Here is a 23,131-nt window from a genome sequence, read left to right as displayed (position 1 = left end):
AATTTGTGCGTTTTTAGATATTTAGCTCATTTTTAAGGTGAAATTCTCATATAAAAAATGACTGTCAAACAGCATCTTTTCACACAGTTAAAGTTTTTACTAAGTCCCACCTAGTGAATCCACTGACTGATATTAGGTTTTTCATTACCTTTTGTTCATGTTTGGCCCTTGTAGCCAACATAGCCAATGAAACAAATTAAATGTGTTTTGTGGTTTAGACCTTAAAAAACCCCAGCCTGTTAACAAGACACTGAAGCCTCTATTTTTGATAATCTTAATCAGAAATTCAAGACACATGTAACTTCCAAGTCCTTGTTGATTTTGCATTGTTGTCACTTAAGGAAAAGCATAACATGGAGTGTTTATAGGTTGACTGTTTTATATGTTTTATGTTTTTTAGGTCAGTTGTTAATTTACCAGTATACTTACTAAGAAATATTTTTGAGATTTCTGGAGTGCTTTGAAGGGCCAAAACAAAATCATAAATCATGTTACTTATGATGATTTTGTCCATTTACTAATATGCCATTTTATGTCCAGTGAGCAGAGCAAAAGGGAGAAATATCACTGTCCAGAAACCAGGCTATTCTGTTACTCTATTGCAGGAAAAAAATTAAGCCGCTGCAGAAAGTAGGTAGCTGTTGTACAGAGGAAAAAAAAGACAATGGTGACTTCCATTAAAAATGTTAAACAAACCGATGAAAAATTAACAAGTCAGCTACATTTGGCTGATCAGAGACTTCAAGTTAATAAACTGACCATAGAGGTAAACTATTTTTCATTATAGTGTCTTGCAATGTTCACGTTAATTCTAGTGCAGTTCTGTGAAATTTTGATAACATTGATTTTTTTTGTATTTTTTTAAATTATAGTCAAAATTATGAAATATTATATATTACCATGCTTTGTGTGAAACACTTATTATGTGCAGATAATATTAGGGCTAGTGTATCAATGCAATTTATTTATCCTTTTGAAAATAAAGTGGTCTTCATGCTGATTTTTTACATGTATTCAAATGACTGAGGTAAGTTTCACTTTTAGCCTGTGATCTGCAGACCTTCCTGAGAATCTGGTTAGTCCAGGACTAGTACCTGTTCCTCTGTGAAGAACAGGCACTGTCTCCATACGCCCCAAGACAACTAGAGTTTTCTTCCGAAGGGGACTCAGACCCATTCTGTATCTATTTAATCCCATCTTTCTCTGTTAAGGCGAAAAGCCAAAAAACAAAGTTTATGGAAATAGAGGCTAATAAAGTATTTAGTTAACAACCTAAGGACACAAACTTTCTTCTCTGCTTCAGTCTTCATTTCTCCTTAATCCGTTTCCATGCTATTACTCCTTTCTGGTTTTCCCCATTCTCATGTATATATGTATTTTGTGTTAATCTATATGCAGCTCCTCAGCTGGAATTCTTTTCTGTTCATACTGTAGTGATTGGCCTGCCCTTTATAGAGCTGAATCAACAAACACTTATGCAGTAATTGTCTCCTGTTGGTCACACACACATCCTGCTTCCAGAATTATAGTGCTACAACAGATGGACTTGCTGGAAGGAGGCAGACATTAAAAAAGAAATCAAATCCCCTCCCCCTCAAACTTCACTGTGTTTTGTCTTTGCACAGAAGGCAGAAGCAGTATCAGGAACAGCACTTTTCACTTTCTTAGGACTAGGGAACTGCTAATTTCTAGAGGAGAGAAAACTTCATTTCTGTTACTTATTTTGCATAACTATGTATGTGTAATGAATTGTTTAAAAAGAGTTTCCAAGATCATTGGAACCAGTGAAGATCTGCCTATCTTACAAACAGTATCATAATATAAAGTTTCATGGACAGTAATTTAGCGAAAATGTTCCGATTTCTCAGACATCTTCATGATTTGCCTTCCTGAAAGACTACTCCTTAGGTGTCTATTGAAGAGCAATGTGAGAAATAAAATAGGAAATGCTGTTATCAGGGAACTGTTTAAAAATAAAAAAGAAAATAAATGGGGGGAACAAAATTTATGTAAAGATAAGAGCTGCTGTAATGGAAAAGACTGACTAAAATTAAAAAAGCATTGCTTTAAAACCAAACTGGTTTTCTATCACTCAGTTTTTCTGGAAGGTTTAAAAAAAATGGTCACTGGTCTATTTAAAGGGTGGTGCATTCTAAGCAAAAATAAATAAAGAGTGTTTCGGGTACTCAAGGAAAAAATCTTTATTAGGCATGCACATTTTTTTCCTTCTCAGCAAACAATTCAAATTCCCTTTCTTACAACTAATTACTCTTCAGGTGCCATACTAGTGCTACCAAGTGGGATATTTAAAGCAGAGGCTTGGGCTACTTGCCAAGTGAAAATTAAGGAGGTAAAGAGCCTACACAGTCACTGCAGGGTACACTCATGTTTTAGAGAGAGAGCCCTGATTCAGACAGATCTAATGGTTCTAAAGCACACTTGTGTGGGGGACTTGTATGAGTTGGTTTTTGGTGGGGTTTTTTTTTGTAAGAAATGCTATCTAGAAGTTTTAAGATACTGCAAGGGAAATAATGTTTTTTAAGGTTTTCTTGTTGATACTTTTGTTACTTTAGATTTTAGAATTTTCTTGAGAGGTAGAAGGTAAAAAACAAGCAGTCAAACCATGGAAAAAAATACTGATACAATCTCTAGATTTGGAGAAAATCTTAAATACTTCAAGAGTGCCAAAATTACTAATATCCAAAAATAAGCATCTACAGTTAACTGCCATAACCATAAAGTTCTGGGTAAGCTTACATTAATAGTGAACTTTTGGTCCTAGGCTAAGGTAAGTTTAGCTGTCTAGCGACTGTTAACATTAACATCATGGCTTGGACAAGATGCCATTTTGCCTGAATTTATCGAAGAGAATAAATGCTTTAGCAGACAAGGACAGATGTTTCTGCAGTCAGTCCTTCATTTTAATCCCCAGGGACTCTAGAAGATCAACTCTAGATTTAAGATTTAAATATTCCAGATGTTCATTTTGAGACAGATTTTACAGTTCATGCAACCTAAGGACTCTCTAGTATCTGCTGGTTTTCACAACATATACGTGCATGGTTTTGTGTATTTTTCTTGAAAATCCACCCAAGCATGTATGTAGTGTATATTTGTCTGCTCTTAAGAGTTCAGAATTCTGGATTTAAGTTCTGGTTTTGTTTGGCCTTATAAATGCTTTGCAGTAATATAGATATCTGGCTTTGTTTGATTTCTGCAAAAGCAATTCCTTGCATATTTTAAAAAAATGGCTGTGAAGTGACTGCACATGTGAGAATCAACACTTGCATTCTCCAAGGATTTACATTAACACTGAGTCAAGACCATCTGTACAAGAAGTACAGTAGTTACATTTTGTTATTGGTGTATAGAAATCACAGCTGGAGCAGATACTAAATGTGGAAGCCATGGTATTTATTGTTTTCTTAGTTTCTAAGAAAAGCATTTAAAAGAAATTGTTGGGGAAATTCAGGATCTTTTCTCTAAGGTTTAGTGTTCCCTCTACTCATTTCTATCATTCAGTACTTATAAAAAGAGGGTTTTTATTGCATACAACACAGTAATCATAATTAGTTTTATGCAGTGTCATTCTTGTGGCAAAAATCCATAAAAATTATATTGAAAAAGAAATTAAAACCATAAGTAGTTTAAGTCACTAGCGCTTCTCTTATTCATGTGAAGGCTATTCAAATGTCCGCTGCTCAAATGTACCATATTTTTGCACTTCCAGTGTTTCTCAGATGATGTCATAGGAAAGCTGCATTTCTTTACAGAATACTGTGGGCAATTGCATAGTGCCTGTGTAAGTCTACTTCAGCAAAACTGAATCTCAGAATAATAACAAATCGACTGGTCAAATGCTGACACATTCTTTGAAGAGGATAATGTGAAGGTTTCAGTAAAGTTTTTTTCAGATGCCTTCCTGCAGATATACTGCTATGCTTTTGCTGAACTGGGAAGGTGCTTTTAATTTTTTTTAGAAGCATATTTTAAATCTGAGCCACACTACACTTTTTTTTTTTTTGGCTGCATTTTAAATACACATCCAGACTTTATTTTAGCTATTTGATTTTCACTTTTCTTTGAATTTTAAGGGAACTCTTTTCCCCTGAGATCTTAGTTTGTTTATCTAGTAGATTATCTCAAGGATAGAAAAGTATGAGCATGAAAAGTAGAAAAGTAAAGTGCTAAAGGAAGCTTTTTTATTCTTTAAAGGTTGTGGCTTACTTTACATATTCTCTTGACTACTTTTTATTGCTCAGTGTATCAAAGCATAGGCCAGAGTTCGGTGTTGCATCTGCAAAACCAGCATCACAGCTTCACTTCTCTTATGTACCCAAATAAAAGTAAATCTGCTAATTTAGTATTCTTTGGTTGCACTCAAACAAAGAAGAAATTTATGATAAATTTAGATGCATTGAAAATTATTGACTGAAGTATTATTTTATGCAAAGATGTCACTTAAATTCTGGTTTTCATTGAAGTTTTTTTTCACTCTTTAAAGATGCATTATCACACTTAATATAAGTATTATATTTTATATATACATATATATAAATATAAATATATAAATATAAATATATAAATATATATATATATATATATGTATATATATATGTATATATATATATATATATATATATATATATATATATATAAAATGATTTATGTATGCTTGTTTCCTTAAAGTAAATTTTAGGAATAAATTTAAAATTATAAATGAAATTTTACTTGTCATTCTCCTGCAGTAGCTGAAACTGCTTTTGCAATTTCCTCACGTATTGTTCATTCCAGCAAATGTGTAATTACTTGGACAGAGTTTTTTGGGCTTTCTAGATAAATGTAGTCCAGTTAGAAATGGTTGTAAACCTATCCAGTTATTTCATGTCAAAACAATTCTATAAATGTCCTGGTTTTATATATTTGAAGTCTCTTACATGGATGTACTCCAGAGAATTTGTGTATTTTTATTAAGTTCATGAAAGATTCTGCATTTTAGTGTCACCTCTTCTAAGCTGAGTTTTGGATTTTCTTCTTTCTCTGGTAGCATAAAAAGATATTTCTCATTATGTACATTAGATAATTTTAATTATATCTGTAGAAGATCTGAATGATAAAAAATTATTGAAAGTTTTTGAATTACTGAAATTTGGAAGACTAAATTAATCAAAAATAGTAATTAATAGAAATAAACTTTGTATAAAGTTACTGCCACATCAGCATATGCTAAGAAGCATTTTTCTATATTAGAAGAAAGAACCTGCATCAAAAGAATTAGCATGTTATTGTAATATTACAGAGGTTGTAAGGTTGTACACATTTCTGTAACTATAGCTAATATATCTATATCCAGTAGCTTAATATAGTAATGGAACAGACATTTAGATTATATAGATGATACAGAAGATATCCTGTAACTTTTATGTTATTAATTTCATGTGATATGAGCTTTTTTAATTCACCTTTCCTGTGATTTGATCAAACTTTCCTTTGCATTTGCTCTTAATCTTACTATTGGAAAAAATACCCTGAACCAAAACAGAACTCAATTTGCATTTCTTTTTGTAAAAAAATTCTCAAATAAGATACATCTTGAGACCTGGAAAAACTCAACATATACTATCATAATAGGATTTCCTTCTGTGTTCACATGAGTGTTTTTATTGAATTCACTGTGATCTGCTTAGTAATTAAAGTTAAGCATAAAGCTGCACTGGATTCTTGAACCTTCTCTACTATGTAAAGTCCTACAGATAATATATGGTTTTGTCAGAGGATATTTATTCACCAATAAATCTCAAGCAAAGAAGGTTATTGATTTGGGAATAATTATTCATATGTTGCCAAGAGATTACATTTCAGATCTGGCAGATTCTATTTTCTAAGAGATTGTCACAGAAAACCTGTTTGTGTTGCAGTTGGACCAGTACTCTTAGGTTTACTCACCAGAGCAGTCCATTAATTATTCATTAATAACTACTGCTATTAACTATGGAAATGATTTTACTAAACCTTTTATGCATGTGCTTATTTCCAGAGTTCAAGGAAATTTCAATATACCCTACTTATCCTGGTAAAATTAAGTTTTATTGTCTCTAATCTTGCATATACATCTCTCTATAGTGAGGGATTCCTTTTTGTTTTCAAACTTTGGAGAAGGAGCAACAACAGGGGATGTAGCTAAAAATTTTTGTTGATATTCTCTGATTTAGTATTCTGATAGAATGTGAAACGACATGCCAAAAGTAGGTGCTTTGGGTTTCCGTCAGCCATATATCCTCCCTTGGAACTTCCAGTTCTCTTCCTGGTTTTTGTGATGGATTTTTACCTAACAGTCACTCTTTTTCTCAGCCTAAATAAATGTTTTCCCAATTATGTTCTTAAGAAAAGTTTTCAAGAGTCATGAGAAACTGGGGAGATAATTTTGTATTGTGAACATCAGTGAGCTGATTTTCCTGCACTCTCCAATGGACTCCTCTATGTTACTTCTCCTTTCCTTTGCTCCTGTCCTAATTTGTGAAATAAATTTTTCTCAATGTAAAGGTACAGAACAGAAGATTGGTGGAGGAGAGTGCTTAGTATGGTTAGCAAGGTATATACATGGACTAGGGGAATTGATGACAGACAGTTCTTTATTGGAGGAGTTGCATTTTCTAAGGAGTTGGATGAATAGGGTTTACAGTAGTAGCTCTATGACTTGAAAGTTTCAGAAGTTTTATAAGCAGATTCATTCATTTTTTGTTTTGTGCCTCTGTGCAACAGTCATTGCTTATTGAAGTGTAAATATGAAATCAAATTTAAAAAGTTGTATCCACCATACTTGCTTTTACATAGAATTTGGACTTGAGCTAAGCATTGCTACATGGAACACAATGGAGACTCAATGTCTCAAGTCATGCCTTAAGGTTAAATTGATGCATATAAGTACCCCTTAATCATTTTCACTAGCTCAGAATCTCACATACCATGAAATTAATTTTTCAGTTTATCCCTCACATCAATGATAGCATTATTAGTTTCACCAGGATAATGGTTTACACCTTACATATCTATTTTATCTGGATATACTATGAAATAAATGACCGTCTTTTTGCTGTTTGTTTTAGAAGTAAAATCTTGCAATCATTTTTTAAAAATTAGTGACAGCATAAAAAATCCAAGCCAGTGCAATAGGATACCTTCAGTCACTGACAACTACTCTTAAGCTTTTAATCATCCACCAGAGTCTGATTGAAGAGTGTGGATTGTTATGATCTCACAGTGTTTTTAATGAACAAATCATTACATCATAATGAAAACCAATATACTGCTCAAGTTTCACATTGAGTGAGGCTGAATGGCTATCTCTTGGGAACCAGGGACTCTAAAGAAAAATTAGAGTCCTAGGAGGTAATGCTGAGCATGAACTCCCATTGCCATTTTAAAAAATTTAAATTGCCAATTTAAAAAACACAGTCCTCAAATGTATGAACTGGAGTCTGTATAAGAGGAATGGAAAGAATATGTTTTCTTGGACTGGCATAATTTGACTGGTCTTAGAATAATCTGTATAGTTCTAATACACAGAATCCAAATTAAATTAATTTTAAAAGCACTTCAAGACTTATAGGAAGGATTTGAAAGTATGTTGTTCCAGAGAACAAATGTGAGGTTTTCAGAGAGCAGGTTAGCAGGTAACTCAAGTTTAAATGTCTGAGAAAAAGAAATCCTGTAGAGTCATCAGTCTAATAAAGAAACATTAAAAAAATAGCAAAGATAGAAACATAGCAGATATGAGATCTGTAATTTTTAGGTGACTGTAATTGACTCTTGCCAGTTGGAGTCAGACAACTGCAATGATATTGGCCAACTAATTTAAAAAGGAAGAATTGGAGAGAAATCAGCTGCTTGTGGTTGGCTGTAGGCAGATTTTTTGTTAAAGGAATAGAAAAAATGTTGGGTCTGTAGGATGCATGAAAAAGTAACAGAGAGATATTTGTTTGATGGCAAAAGCTTAATAAATGGGAAGTATAAACAGGAAGGTAAATTCTCAACTTCAATAACACTGCTCACCTGAAGCAATGATGGAAGTGAGTTTATGTCATTGAGCTCAGGTGGGCACCAGTATTTTTTAAATTAATGCTAAAATGAGTTTAGTGCTGCAGAAAAGAGATGTAAACATGGACGATAAATTTAAGATAGTCAAACCACTTGTTTTTAAGAATCTCCCTGAAGCCAAGCAAGACTGCTACAATAGTGATAAAACATCAGGTTATAAGGAAGAGAAATTCTGAGAGCCATTTTAGCATTAAATTAAAGCCATCATGACTGAAGACATACACATACAAAGTCACGGCACAGGGAAGGTGGATATTAAAATGAAGTAACCTAAAGGAAATGACCATTCCATGGTATGCAAGAGGAGCATTTAAAGATCATCAGTCTTAAGCAGAAGATACGCAGAGAAAGAAAAATGGCTTTTTTTGTAATATACACAGAATATAGGATTATGTTAGTCCTGTAAAACCCTTTAAATTTTGCTGATTGCAGAGCTGAGTGAAGGTTAAAGTATTTGATGTAGGTAGTATGTAAGTTGGTAAAGGAAAATGCAGAAAAGGAAAGATAAATTATGATTTTTTTAATATATACTTCTGATTTTACCAGGAGGATTGAGCATAAGAAAATACATTTTTAGTGAGGTAGTCATGATATTTTCTAAAGAAAAAGCTTTCCATTTTCACTGGGGGCATAGAGACAGTCTAATTTTAATTTTTTTTTTAGTCTAAATCTTGATAAAGTCCTCAAGCTGAGATAGTTTGTTAAAGGTTTGACTTCAAAACAGTAAAAATACTTACTTCCCAAAGTATTGTTTGCAATATAAACTTTGGCAGGAAAAAAAAAAGACTAAATTTCCTATGAGAAAAATGAGGGAGATGCATTCTAATAAAAAGTAATTTCAATTAAAAATCTGCACCCTGCTGCTTATGCTGCACTTATTTGAAAACTTTACAATCTCTGTCACCAAAAGACTAAGATATGAGGAAGCCTAAGTGATAGGAGGCATAAATTTCTGTTGTTATTTTAGGAAGGCCTATATTGGGGAGTGAAACTACAGGTTGATGACTGACAGTCTCAAGACTTCTATTTTACGTAGTTACTCTGAAGAAGATAAAAGCATATTTTTAATTAACATAATTTTGATCAGAAGTCATTATATATAGCTTAGTGTGCATTTTATTGCAGCCCACTGTCATAGATACTACTGTGTACAGTTCAAAATATCCTTTTATTTTCTTGAGAATTCCTCCAAGGACTGTGAATATTGGGTTTTCCTGCATTTTTTATATTTCTGTCAGGCATCATAAAAGTTCAGTTTCATTGGTGTTATTCGGCTGCTGGTTTGTGTTATTTATGACATTCTTCATAAATAGGAGTTAAAAACTTTATATATACAAGCACATATTTTCCTATTTCCATATACTGTAGTGTGTGTCTCTAGACTTGTCTTTACACTAGCAGCTTTTGTAGTAGACATCGTGTGCACAGTATTCACTTTATATATGTCAGATCCTCAAGGGCCATGGCTTTTGCCAGATGAAGCACTTTTGATTTTGAGGCTGATGAAACATAGTGCTATTATTGATCTGTGCATGACACAGCCAGTCTCTCTGCTGGCAGAGTGTAGCAACATTTATCCAGGAATTTGTGAAATGTCACTCGGATCATGTTCGTAAGGTAAACTGTGCAAAATCCAGGATTCAAGATGAGAATCCATGAGGAATTGGACGTGACTTTCTTATTCCTTCATCCTCTCTTCTAGGTCAGCCAAGTGGTATTTGTTAAAACAATGTCTGTGTTTTGTATTAGGTGTTGAAGAAAGTATGATTATCACTGGGAACACCCTGTACAGTGTAGACAATACTGCTGGTTTTCTCAGGTTTTTAAGTTGCTTGGGAGAACAAGATTTCAAGTCAGTGAAAGTGATCCAAGCATTGCAAGTGTGTAATTTTTGTTTTCTTTGTAGCAAGTGGATGATTCCTGTACAGCTGCAAGTAGGAAACTCGCCTTAGATTTTCTAAAGGAATTTAACTTTCCTTGCTTTATTTTGAATGTAGAGATTTGTGGCAATTCATGTTTGTCAGTAGGATCTCATTAAGTAATAGTGGTCAGAAAGGGTGTGTGACAGTCTCTACAAGTAAAACTGTCATAATATTGATAATTACATATTTTCTTTCTTTATAAATACGATTGAGAATGGCTGCACATTTTTGCTAGTATCAGAAGCAGATTATTTAAAAAATACTGAAAACTAAGGGATGTAACAAAACCCCAAACTTCCATGTACTATTCCTCTATTTGTCACTTTTCCAGACCTCCTTATAGATGGTGTTTCAGTTTAAAGAATTGTTTTCAGGTATAAAAAAGACACAGAAAACTGTAATTCTTAGTTTACATTTTTTCTTTCCGAAGTGGTTATAATAGTAACAATTTTAAAGTTAGCCATGTGTCATGGTTTGACACTGGCACAATGCCAGTGCCCCCATGAAGATACCCTCTCCCTGGTAGCTGCTGTGAGATGTGACCAGGAATAAGCAAAGCAGGCTCCTACTTAGGAAAGAAAAGAAAACAGAACTTTATTAACTACTCTACAACTACAAATAAAAAGGAACACACACACAGGGAAAATGAAAACCTCACAAATGCATTTCCTCCTCCCCCCACCAAATTTCCAACACAATTCATCTATTCCTCAAATCACCAACTCTCGGTCCAGCACCACCTTTTAGACAATCAATCCTCAGTTCATCAAGAGGAGAGGAGTCCTTCTTGTACCATGGGCTTCCCCTGGAAACACAGCTGAAGCCTCGTGTGTTTCTGTGTCACTCGTGGCACCGCCCGGAGTACATCTGCCATCGTGACCTCTTCCTTTTCATGTCCAGTGCTCTTACCACTGAACACGGACCAGAGCTGCTTCTAGGATTGTCTTTTTTTAAGGATGCTCTGTCCCGATCCAAAAAAGGCACAGTCTCTCCTTTGGGACACCTGTCCCCACAATCTCTCCTTTGGGACACCTGTCCCCCCCATATTTTTTCACCCCCTGGGGCCGAGGGGCACCAACACTGAACCCTCTTGGTTCTGAGGCCATTGCCTCCCCCTAGAATGCAGTCTCTGTATCACAAGGAACATGGTTCTGTCCATGGCTATACAAAAAGAGTCCAGCAAAAGCCACTCCATCATCTCTTCCCACTAGGATTCTTCTCTATTCTTCCACTATCTCTCGCTCGCCCAGACCTCTCTCACACTTGCACATTTCCTTCCTCATCTTCCACTCTATCTTCCAGGAGAGGTCAATGTTCTGTAAAGTTCTCATTCTCCAAAAAGGGGTTAAAAGCTCCTACAAGCGGCCGGCTGAACCCCCCCTTCTTCTCCGTCCCAGCCGTGCTGCCGGCGCAGGCCCATGTTTATCCAGTCTCAAGGTTACAGTCCCAGGCAGCGGCTCTCTCTCTCTCTCTCTCTCTCTCTGTGTCTCTCTCTCTGTGTCTCTCAGGGGGGGCTGCCCGGTGGCTCCCGGTGTCTCTCTCTCTCTCTCTTCCACCCTTCCACCCCCGGGGCTCAGGCCTACCTCTCTCGGCCACATGGCTTTCCCCTCCCCCTGCCCAGCCAGCAGCTGGGCCGGGGCAGAGACCCGAACTCTTTCCCGCCAGAAACCCAAAAGGGCCCTCCCAGGGGAGACCCCTGCTTTTAACCCTGTGTTCTCAGAGGCGTGTCCATGTCCCAATGGCCAGGTTAAATGCCAATATGAAAGTCTGAATATCTATTGGCCCAAAACACAGCATCTCAAAAAACACATTTCCTGTCAAACCACCACACCATGACAAAAAAAATTATAACCTTTTTTTCAATTTTAAACATTAAAATATTTTTTAAAGTCTTCTTGTATTTAATTTAAAAATCAGTTATTAGGTAAGAAAAAAGAAGTTTTGTTGAACTAAAGTTCTGAGTTGGCTGTCTTGGGAATTTTTTTCCAAAGCTGGCAGGAATTTTCTTTTATTTTTCAAAAATAATTTCTGTAGTTTGAATCCCAAGGGACAAAATTGGAATTTAATTGAAACGGCACTTGGGAATGACCACAGAAATGTTCTTGCTATCTACTTTTTCAAATATTTTCCAGCATTTGTATGTAAACAGTAAACCTAGAGGGGAGAGAGTTGCTGCTGTTGGTCATGAAAAATACATGCATAAATGAAGCCTTAATTTTTACATGTTATCCCTCCCTTTACAAGATTACCACATGTGAAATCCAGCATAAAGTAAAACTCAGCAAGTTGTAGGAAAAGGCAAAATAGTCGTTGGTTGGGTTTGGGATTGGGTTGTGGCTTTTTTGTTTGTTTTGGGTTTTGTTTTGGTTTGTGGGATTTATTTTGTCTTGCAGATATGTGTGTTGATTTTGCAAAGATCCACACAGGCTGAACAAATACTGTGTGTCTTAGGGTCACAAAGGTACTTCATAGCATGAGGGCCACCAGCTTGTCAAACTACTGCTCTTCATAGCAGAGCCATTGCTAGCTTGTCAGGCATTATTTTTTTACAGAGAGTTTCACAGAGGACATTTCCTTTTCTACTCAGCAATGTCAAGGTACTCTGTGTAATATTGCACATTGGTTTGACACCACACACAAATCATATGTTGGAAGAAAGGAACAAGAACTTTGCTAAGTATAAAGCATAACAAGAATGAGGAAAGGTTGAAGGTCTGTTGTTAATAAAATCTAAAAATAATAACAGATTAATAGTAAAAGACTGAAGAAGTGTAACATCCACCTTTCCATGGATAAAGGACCATTTAAAATTAGTGATCTGTTTTTGCTTCCATATCCTTTCAAAAGAATGGATTTAATTTTCCAAAAAAAGACCACTTCTATATAATGCACATTTTCTCTCTGAGGACACTGAAGATGGCTGCCAGGAGAATCTTCTCTACATTTAAACAAAAATTTTCATTAATATTTTCCTTATACTGTGTGGTACATATGCTATGTTTAATGGATTCTTGACATCTTAAAGTATTTCTTATTTAGCAAATAATTTTTTTGTCCCCATTCTCAAAATGGAAGGTCTTTTTAAAAGATAACTAGCACAGGAAAGATACCTTAATAGAGAAGAGTTTGAACTCTAGAAGCTCGAACTGGATCTTGAACTAGAAGCTAGTCCTTGAAAACTCTTCTTGGACTCCAAGTCCTCCTTTTCCTCCATGCATTTTATTACTCTCTGGTTTCTAGTAAGATTTTATCAGTGATCAGAAAGAAGGACCAGTAACAGGTCCCACATCTTGTCCTTCAAGAACAAGTGTTCTTTTGGACTCCTTTGGATTTCAGAAGAGGAATCTTCACCAGTTCTGTGCTGATAGATCTGAAAAGCACCAGTTTCCTGTTTGACCTTATTATTTTACCTGTCATACAGTGAGATTTCTTTGTCTAGATTGTTTTGCACGAAGGGAATTGGCATTTTTATTGGAGCTTGCATCTTACTCAAATTTCTTATTCTCACAGTTCTCTAAGCTTATGTGTTCAAAGGTAATGCTGGTGCTCTGTTGTCCTGGCTATTCCCTTCCACTACAGGGAGAAATTTTGAGACATACCTCCATAGCCAGGAATACAAGCCATTCTTATCACTTTACCAAGGATTATGCATGAACTTTCTTAAAGTTTTTTTTGGTTGTTTTTTTTTTTTTTTTTGTCATTTGTTGTTGTTGTTGTTTTGGTTGGTTGGTTGGTTGGTTGACTTTTTGGTTGGTTGCTTTATTTTGTTTGGAGGGAATTTTTAGACTTTCTAGGCATAAAGGAATGGGAATCAAGAGCTAAGACATCTTCTACAACAATAGAAAAAAAACATTGCAACAAGAGTGCCTCTGAGACAAGAGAACTACCTGAGATTCCTTTTTAAAAATACATATCTACAGTGTTTCCTCTTTGGGATTGTCTTAATTATTCTCTGGCTTAGACTCCCCATTGTTGTAGAGAATGAGTGCTGGTTCCCAGGATTCTATGGCATCCCTACCAAAGTCAGACACTCTTTCTGTCCTTGTAATTCAAGGGGAGAATTTTGTAGTTTTGACTAGGTGCTGGTTTGCCTGAAATGCCTGAACCTCACATAACTCCGTAACTGCTAGAGGAGGTAGAAGAGTATTTATCCTTTCTTTGTATTTTTTGTATGGTCTGATTTGCTCTCCTAAGGCTTAATTTGGAATTAGTGAGGTAGTCATGGACTGTTCCCATGGCTTGTATCATGCTCAGGTTTACTGTGCATCACTCCATTCTACTTCTGCTGTGTAATGTGCCAAGATCTTCAGTTCCTTTCTCAGTAGCGGAGACTATGACTAACCATAGCTACAGCACATCTCAAGAGATTCTAAGGCACTGGGAAAGCATCTGCTCTTTGGTGGCTGAACTGTACACAGTCTTCTCTTTATTTTTGAGTTGAAAGGTAATCCTGTGCTCTTTAGGGTATTGTGTACACAAAATGGGTCATTTTGTCTATACTCTTATGTTGGTAAAACCAGCAGAAGAGAGTGAGGGAACTACTGAGTAGCTGTAGGTCTTGTTCATGCTGGGATTTAGAATTGCAGTGTTGTCCTCAAACTGTTCATGTATGGGAAAATAATAAACTCCCCAAGTGAGTCATAATGTTGATGATAATCGTGATAGAAGAAAGTATATTTCACTTTATGCATTAGACTGAAAACATGGCTTTTTCATGTGATGGTCTCTTCAGATATTAAATAGTATATAAATAATATAGTAATATAAAGAATATTTTACCCTAAACTGTTCATTTATGCCTGTAATTTTAGCGAGGGTTCTGATGATAATATAAATTACGAATTAAAGATAAGACTGTGGGGGTTCATTTACAAGAATCCAGGGATGAAATACTAATTTAATTTATATGAAGTACATTTTCATGATAATTTTTAAATGCAGTTCATTATTTTGAAGAATATTCCTGTCTTTGCATCCTCCCCATGATGTTTGTCATCAGCTTTCTCATACTTCTCAGAAGAGGTTAGCAATGTCTTTGTTTACTTTTATAAAAATGTAAATAATAAATAAATATTTGTATACCATCACCTTTATGTGATTAGAAAAATTCCTTCCAGATACTTAATAGTTTTTTTCCTACAATTCTTTGTTGTTTATTTCTATGTTTCTCATTCTCTATGAGAATATAGAACTTCTCCATTACCTAAGTTTGTTAATACAATTTATATTTAAAATGTTTTGTTTTTACTCAGCTATCTGCATAAAAACAAATGAGAAGACCTTCTGAGGACATTTTTCTGCTTTTATTAATATTAATATCTGAAGTGGCTAAAAATGAGATACTTAAATAATTGAACAAAATTAAGCATAGAGCTATCTTTTTACATTTTGTTCCTTGAATATTGCAACCAACTTCTGAGAATGCCTATAGCCTACTTACATGTTAGTAATTTTTATTTTTAAATATTTACATCACTTTCTCAAAGTATGTTGAAAGAGAATGGTCTTTAACAGTTGAAAATCTGAAATTTGAGTAAAGAAAAATAATATATAAAGAGTAATATGGGAGAGGGAACAGCTTTCCCTACAAGTACAGATTTCCTGCCCACTTACATTAGAGATGCAGAAATATTTCAGTAGAAAATGGCTCACTCTCTAAAACACATGGAAATGAGGAGAAGTTAAATTAATATTTCACCATTCTTTCAGTTCTTTTGTTTTTGTTTTTGTTTTTTCCCTCTTATATATTCTCTTAAAAATAACTTTCATTTCTAAAGATATAAAGCTATATGCTTTGGAACTAAGTGGGTAAATCAAAAGAAAGTTTAAACACAGTCTTTAAAATAGCATTTTCATTTTGGTTTCTCTCTATTTTATGTGAGTTATACAGAAACCAGATGGAAGCATTATTAATTTTTTCCCCCAATGAGTTTTAGTGCAGCATATTTGTATGTGTTATCTGAAACATATGAATACTTAGTATTGCTGCTGTTAAATTTGTAATGAGTTGTAGGGATTGTGAAATTCCCTGACTGGCTCTCATGCAAGCAGTTCATTTGCAGTGCTTAGATGTGCTAAGATTAAGCAAGGGGAATATGGCAAGCACTATCCCTGACCCTAGATGAAAAATTCAATCTTTATGAGTTTGCCCCAACTCTCATGTTTGGTGGAAATCAGATAAATACTGTCTAGTTTTAAAAAAAAAACCATGCAGTAAAACCTGGTCCTAACTACAAAAGATCGCATGGATCTTTTATATTGAAAATTCCCTAGTAAGTATAAAACCATGCAAGTCTTGGAGAAAATTTTATGCATCAGCTGGAAGTCTTTCCCTGTATATAGCATTACTCGATGTGCACAACATGTTAGGTGTTGGAATACTAGTATTTATTAGTATTTATTCAAATAGCAATGCTGGAAACATGAAAACATTGGTTTTGAACTTCAGCCATATCTTCACATCTGGCTTGCTGTAATACTCAGATATTTTCAAATGGAACAAAGTATCATGAAATGTCTCCAGTTATATTTTCATTTTTAATTTATTTGTAGTAAAATGTTATAATGAACTGGGTTGTGTCTAGCAGATATTAAACCTTCAAATAAGTTCAAATATAGTATATACTGAAACACTGACTATTTTTATTTTTATTAAATATTGTTTTCTTCAAGTTCTGTAGTTTTTCTGTTTAACTATTAAGGCCTTTCAGACAATGTCCTGCACATCTGTATATTTTGTCAGTTTTCATCTCCATATTGGAAAATCAATCGCAACGAAAATTAAATCATACAGTTGTGATCATATAATTGATCATTATGAAACTACTTGTGGAAGTACTGTTAAATAAATAGTTAATAGTCCTTATATTCCCTTGAAATCTGCAAGGACAGATGGAGTGCAGCATCTGCTTTAGTATGAAAGCAAGAGAGTGTTCTTAATATGTACAGAAATTAGACATGGGATACAGGAATGTTTACTTGTACAGAGACATGAAATTGAAGTGATAGAAAATGAAGGCTAAATTAGAATTGCTGCAGGACAAAACCTTTATCTTTGAATGGGTATGATCATTATACAGATGACATATATCAGAAGCAGTTTCATCATCTTAAAAAATACAATTTGTATTATTACTAAGTTTTTTTCTTATTTTCCCTAATTTTTTTAAAAAATGTATTGGTTGCACAGTTCTGTACTCAGACTTGTCTCTTGTTAGAGGAGCAGTTAATTTCTCAGAGAATTCATTGGAATTAATTTCTTGGAGAACTCCAATTCATTTATATATGACAGTTTATGTTTCTCTAAAATATAGTTACGTTTTCTGCTCTTGATCTTTGTGATATTATTAGTTTTTAGAAAAAAAGAAAAACAAATGAAAATTTAAAAAGGACCTGTCTGGACTGATTCTGTTGATTTTCTTTTTGTATTATTTAATAAGTTGCTGTTGCAGTGCTAGGTTTTATAAGTTATAAATAAATTTAGCTATAGATCAGCTGTAAGTACCTGAACTAAAATTACGTGTAAAACCTTTGTTTATGAAGTGTTAGCAAATAGCCCTTTATAAGTGATGATTGATCAGTAATAGTACATGTTTTAAGAAGACACTCAAAATCTTTGAGTCTAGGAGTTCTTGTTAGGGATTACAAATGTTTTTCCAATAACAGCTGAATTTATAATTTCTATATGTGAAAGGGCGATTCCAATGTAAATATTGCTGTTATAAAGCAGATGAACTGCAATTGTGTTACCACTATAATAGGCCAAATGTTTTTCTTTAGTAAAATACCTGAGATGAGAAATTTACCTCTTATCTGCTGGTTAATGTCTGTACTTTTCTTCGGGGAACTAATTTAAACACTTCATGAGAGATTGACATTTTTAGTACCTTAAACATCCTTAAAAGCTGCTTTGTTCACTGCAAACCATATTTAGTATGACCTCATAATAATGTAGCACACCTCAAGTGTCATGCCTGTCTTTACTATGCGCTTTGGAGCTGTGTTCATCTATACCAGACAACTGCACTTCAAGGAAAGATTTTTTTTTTTGCTTGATAGGCAATTAGCAGTAATTAGGAAGATTCACTTCAGTAAGGTGTCAACATGAGATTGTTTAAAAAAGTTGAATGTCAGTGGCTTTAAAAGAGGGTTCTTTTCCCTGACACATAGGTATGGCATGTGAAACATGAAATGTTAATTTAACTTTTCTGCTTATTATTCATGCACAATATTATTTTGTCATTCAGATACTACACTGACAGAGTGCAAAGGGTGTTAAAATAGTGCTGCTGGAATAAAAAGAGGATTAATCTACCATTGGCCAATTAGCCAAAGGGTACTTAATGGTCTCTAAAGGCTACTGAAGTCTAACAACTAGCTAAAGCACTGGCAAAAAGTCCTCTATATTACCTTCATTTATTTGACATTTTGTGGAATAGTCAGCTCCTGATAACTGCATTTGACTGAAAAAAAATACTACTAAATGATTCGGTAGATTTTACCAAAATTTCAGAAGGACAAATTACAAAAAAGTTCTACATTTTATAAGAAGTTTGTCTTGCTTTTGGGGGGGTCTTTGTTTCAATTTAGGGATGGGATATTAAGTCACCAGAGACTTCTGTTTGATATTTTGTCTTCATGTCTAGAATACTAAGTAATCAACCACTTACAGCACTTGCATGAAAAGAACTTGATCAAGGATTTGAAGTTATTTGCCTTTTTTCTATATGATCACATTAAGTATTCACCATAGCTTTTTAGTCTGGTATATATCTTTTCAGATAGCTACATACCATCTTTATTAATTTTCACCTTTTTTTCCTATGACCCATTAGGCAGAGGAAGATTTTTGTTTCAGGAGTAGTGGGATTGACACAATAAATTGGATATTGTAAATAGGTTTATCATGATGTTATAATAATATTTGAGAGAATGAGTAAAATCATAAATACGTAGCTCTCTGCTTGCAAGCATGATTGAAAAGTTCTGTTATGTTTTACGTGTACAACAAGTACTGCTTATTTTGTATGTTTTTCATGATCAAGCAGAAACTGTGCAAAAATGGTGTTCTATTTAAAACATTTATAGAAGCAGTATTAAATTCTGACAGAACTTTGTATAGGAGCTATGCATATGGCAAATGTATTCTATTATCTACTGTAGGAAGGTTTCTTAGGAGAAAAGTGAGTGTTAACTTCAGGTTTTTTATTGACATAGCAGTGTTTGCATCTGCCAGGATTTTAGGGAAGCTTTGCAGAAAATGGGATTTTACACATCGAAGTATATTAGCTTTAGTTTACAAAATGAGTAGTAAGATATGATTCTGTCACTGCTCAAAAAGTGCATCAAGAATGCCTGATTTACATCCTGGTTTATAATTTTTATATAATATATTTTGCAAATATAAATGTGGGGGATTGTGTGCCTTCAGTAGCAATACAGTATCAGCTCCTTCCAACGGAAATGTTATATTCATACATGCCAGTTGCAGTAGAATAGTGACTTCTGTAAAATGAGCCCAAAGCCCCTTATGGAGTGATTGTGATGCCAGGGAGCAAGAGGCCATAGCAGGAACTTCCTGTGTTGAACCATTGGGCCTTCCACACAGCTGTGAGCAGAGAGTTTATAGTGAACAGCCTTGCTGAGTCACTGGAAGTTTTATACTGACTACATAGAAACTGAGTTTTCATCACTTACTTCTTTGTGAACAGCAGTACAGAGTGTCATGGGTATACCAGGAGCAAGGAGATTAAGATAGATGGATGTTAAAATATTGAACCTATAAACATCTGTTAAGCCAAAAACACTCTGGAGGAGGTGCAGCAGACAAAGGCCGCTACATCATAGAGGAACAGCAGTAGGCTGCCTTTACCAACATCTGGTCTAGCTGATGTTGAAGATTCTTCTACCTTTCATCCTGGTGACCTCTTCCCCTGGAGTAAATTCTTTTTTCTCTGTCATTCAGGATTTGTGTCCGTGGTAGCACATGCACAGAACTTTTGTTGTGTCTGAAAAATTAAAAAATAATTTAAAACTTGACCTAAAGTATAGGCAGTGGTGAAGAATGCTAGGGTAATGAACTTGTTTCTTAAGTAAATGCAAGGAATATCTTTTGGGCATAAATCTCTTGATAGGGCAGGGGGAGTCTGTTTTTTACATCCCACATGGATTTACATAGGATTTTCTCATAACTGTTCAATAGATAAATAGTTAAAATTAAAGAGTAATGCAGTAGAATTATCAGTCCTGTAGTACATTTACAAAATCTACAGCAGTATTAAAAGACAAGTTATGTGAAATGTCTGATTGCAATTGCATGCCTGTCTGCTTTTGCGAGTTGGGCCCTTGTACATCATATGCTACCTTCACTCCATCCATAGTTCTTATGCTGTTTCTGCATTCATGTAGATTCTTTTTTTAAAATCTTTTTTTCTACTTCCTTAAGTAGTTTCTCTAACCAACTGTCATCTTTAGTACCTGTCCCATGAAGACCTTTTCTTTTTGAATGTATTTGCTATAATTTTTGAGAATGTAGCCGGTGCAATTCATGTTGTGAGCTATCTTGGGCAGATACGGGCATTTCTAATTTTGAACAGAGATATTGATCTAGCTATGATTTTTTTCTTTTCTTTTTATGAATAATTTATTATAGAGACACTGAATCATGAAATTCTGCATGTAGAAATATTGGTTATACTGGACAAATTAACATAATTTTCATATTTTTCTATACTATGTCCTTCTGTATTACTGCTGGTTTTTCTTATTGAAATGGTCCATATTTTGTCTTTTACTCTGCAAATGTAGTAATTATGAGAATATCAGATTAAGGAATAGTCAATTAGAAAATACAATATTGCTCTCTTGTTTAATAATGACAACAGACACAGACGGGAATGGAAACATTAACTCCTTTACTAAGAACAGTACTTAGCTCGGATACATATGTAAAATGACCACTGACTTTAATAAGTGCGCTTGGTAAATATGAAATAAATAGTGTTAGATTTTTAGCTTTAAATACCAGATGAATTTTCCTTGTACTGATGATATTTTTTTAGGCTAATGAAAAATATACAAGCATTCTTTTCTCATTCATAATGGGAATTACTGTGACTCTCTTTTATCTGTATATATGATCTTCAGATTATAGTCATGTGAGTGTATGTTTTTATAAACACATGTATATGATTTTTTTTCCTAATGATATCAAGCTGTATAAAATCTAATTTGTAAATTAAATAATAAACTGCTTGAGAATAGAATACTTAACTTTCACCTTTTTTTGTGGATTTTTAAATTTGCTTTTAGGAGTGGTTTTTTGGGGGGGGGGTTGGGGGTTTTGGGGTTTTTTTATGTTTTTTTTTTTTTTTTATTTATGGTTAGATATTTCATTTGGCATCCGCATCTAATCAGGCACACAGTTATTTCAAGCTGTCATGTATCTTCTCATGCTTCTGATCAGGATTCTTCACAAAATAAGGGGCTTTTTTTGCATTTTGAGGTATTTCCATACCACTTTGTACAATTGTTTCTTATGTTAAGCTACTGTATTACAGTCTTACATGGAATAATAAGATAGCATTTTAATAACCCTTGTAAGGAGCAGAGAGCTGTTAGGCCGTTGGCTTTCAGCTGACTATAGTTTTGTGAAAGTTAATCACTAGCATGAAGATTATTTCTGTTCCCCTTTTTCCAGAACAACATTCAATATTATTTAAATTAAAGCAATTATTTAAAACATTACTTCTGAAAGGAGTAATGTGAAATATACTGGTACAAAGATTGAGTAAGTCTTGTTGGTTGTCGGTCAAGTGCAACAAGACTGAGAGTTTGTTTGCATGATATTTATTTGAACTAAATCCCTAACAAGGCTCGTCTGCTAATTGGACTTAGCATTTATGTTGCTAAGTGAGAAGCATTTTGGCTGCAGTATAGGGTGGTAAGACCTACCCAGTGGAATAAACAACTAACATCTGTTATCCTGTCCTGCTCCAGCTTGTCTTTTACCACTTAAGTACTTCAGCCCTAGAGTCAAGGTTATGGAATGTGCAGTTCTCTGGCTATGGTGCATATATTGAAAGGGATGAAATAACACATAGGTAAAGACCAGCCAACCAGGAGATAGTTAGTGCAGCTGGTCCACTTTGCTTTAACCTCTACAAGCCCTACAAATATCAAAACAAAAGCCAAGAGAAGCGTGTATGCTTTATAGCAGTTGTCAACACAGCAATTGAAGTGAGCTTTCAGTGGTCACCATTATAACAGATTTGACTTTTAACTACCCTTAATTCACATTGGTATCTACAACACCATGGTATTCATATTCTGTGTAGAAATAATTGCTGAATTCCAGGAAGGCTCTAGGTAAACATGTTTCAACAGTAGCTGCTGTTACAATTTCGTATGATAATTTTTGTTTGTTGAAGTTGAAACTGCAACAAAATTGAATTATTTTGCCTATAATTTTAAAATAATTGCTTGTTTCCAGTGGTAGTAGATTTCTTTTTTCTGCCAGATTTGATCTTTGCCTGTACTAGAGAATTCAACCAACAGCTATGCAATGTAATGATATATATGTGATATATACAATTGCATTCCTCTTGAACGCTGAACTGGAGACACATCTCATACAATCAAGCAGAAATGTTTTTAGGATGAAATTGTGATTGTTTATTCTCTTTGTAAAACAGATTTTGACCTCCAGCATGGCCAAGTGGCAACAGGAGAAGGAAGGTCTACAAGGAAAGTTAAAGTTGAGAGAACATCTGCCTCAAACTGCTAGCAAGAGTGAAGCCACACCAGCTCCTTCAAAGAACACTGATTTAGAGATGAAACAGCTGCAGTGCAAACTAAAGGTGACAGAACAGATTATCTAGTGCTGAGGATAATTTGTATGAGCAGTAGTTCATAACTGGGTCAAGCAGGCATACCTATACTCCCATATGCCTATCATTCGTATATCATAGCCAATGATTAGCAGCTTAGGTGTTAGATTGCCTTTGATGGTAAGTAGAAATGTATTCATAGACAGAACTAAAAGTTCTAAAACAATTTCTGCAGATCAAATAGGCCAAATAGGAGCCTTGGTGGGTTTTCACAGAATGATTAAG

General features: G+C 34.5%; 1 protein-coding gene across 1 annotated transcript in view; it reads left to right on the top strand.

The window, feature by feature from the left end:
* The window catches only part of CNTLN (centlein), a 176,997-nt gene that overhangs the window by 119,910 nt on the left and 33,956 nt on the right, over positions 1 to 23,131 (top strand). Inside the window, 3 exon segments of the mRNA XM_066569755.1 lie at positions 541 to 608; positions 611 to 766; positions 22,712 to 22,876. Of these exon segments, the coding sequence (XP_066425852.1) occupies positions 541 to 608; positions 611 to 766; positions 22,712 to 22,876 (389 nt within the window).

The sequence above is a fragment of the Molothrus aeneus genome, chromosome Z (genome assembly GCF_037042795.1).
Source record: "Molothrus aeneus isolate 106 chromosome Z, BPBGC_Maene_1.0, whole genome shotgun sequence".
NCBI classification, from domain to species: Eukaryota; Metazoa; Chordata; class Aves; order Passeriformes; family Icteridae; genus Molothrus; species Molothrus aeneus.
Note: the sequence above shows the minus strand (reverse complement) of the source record. Positions and strands in the feature narration are given on the sequence as shown.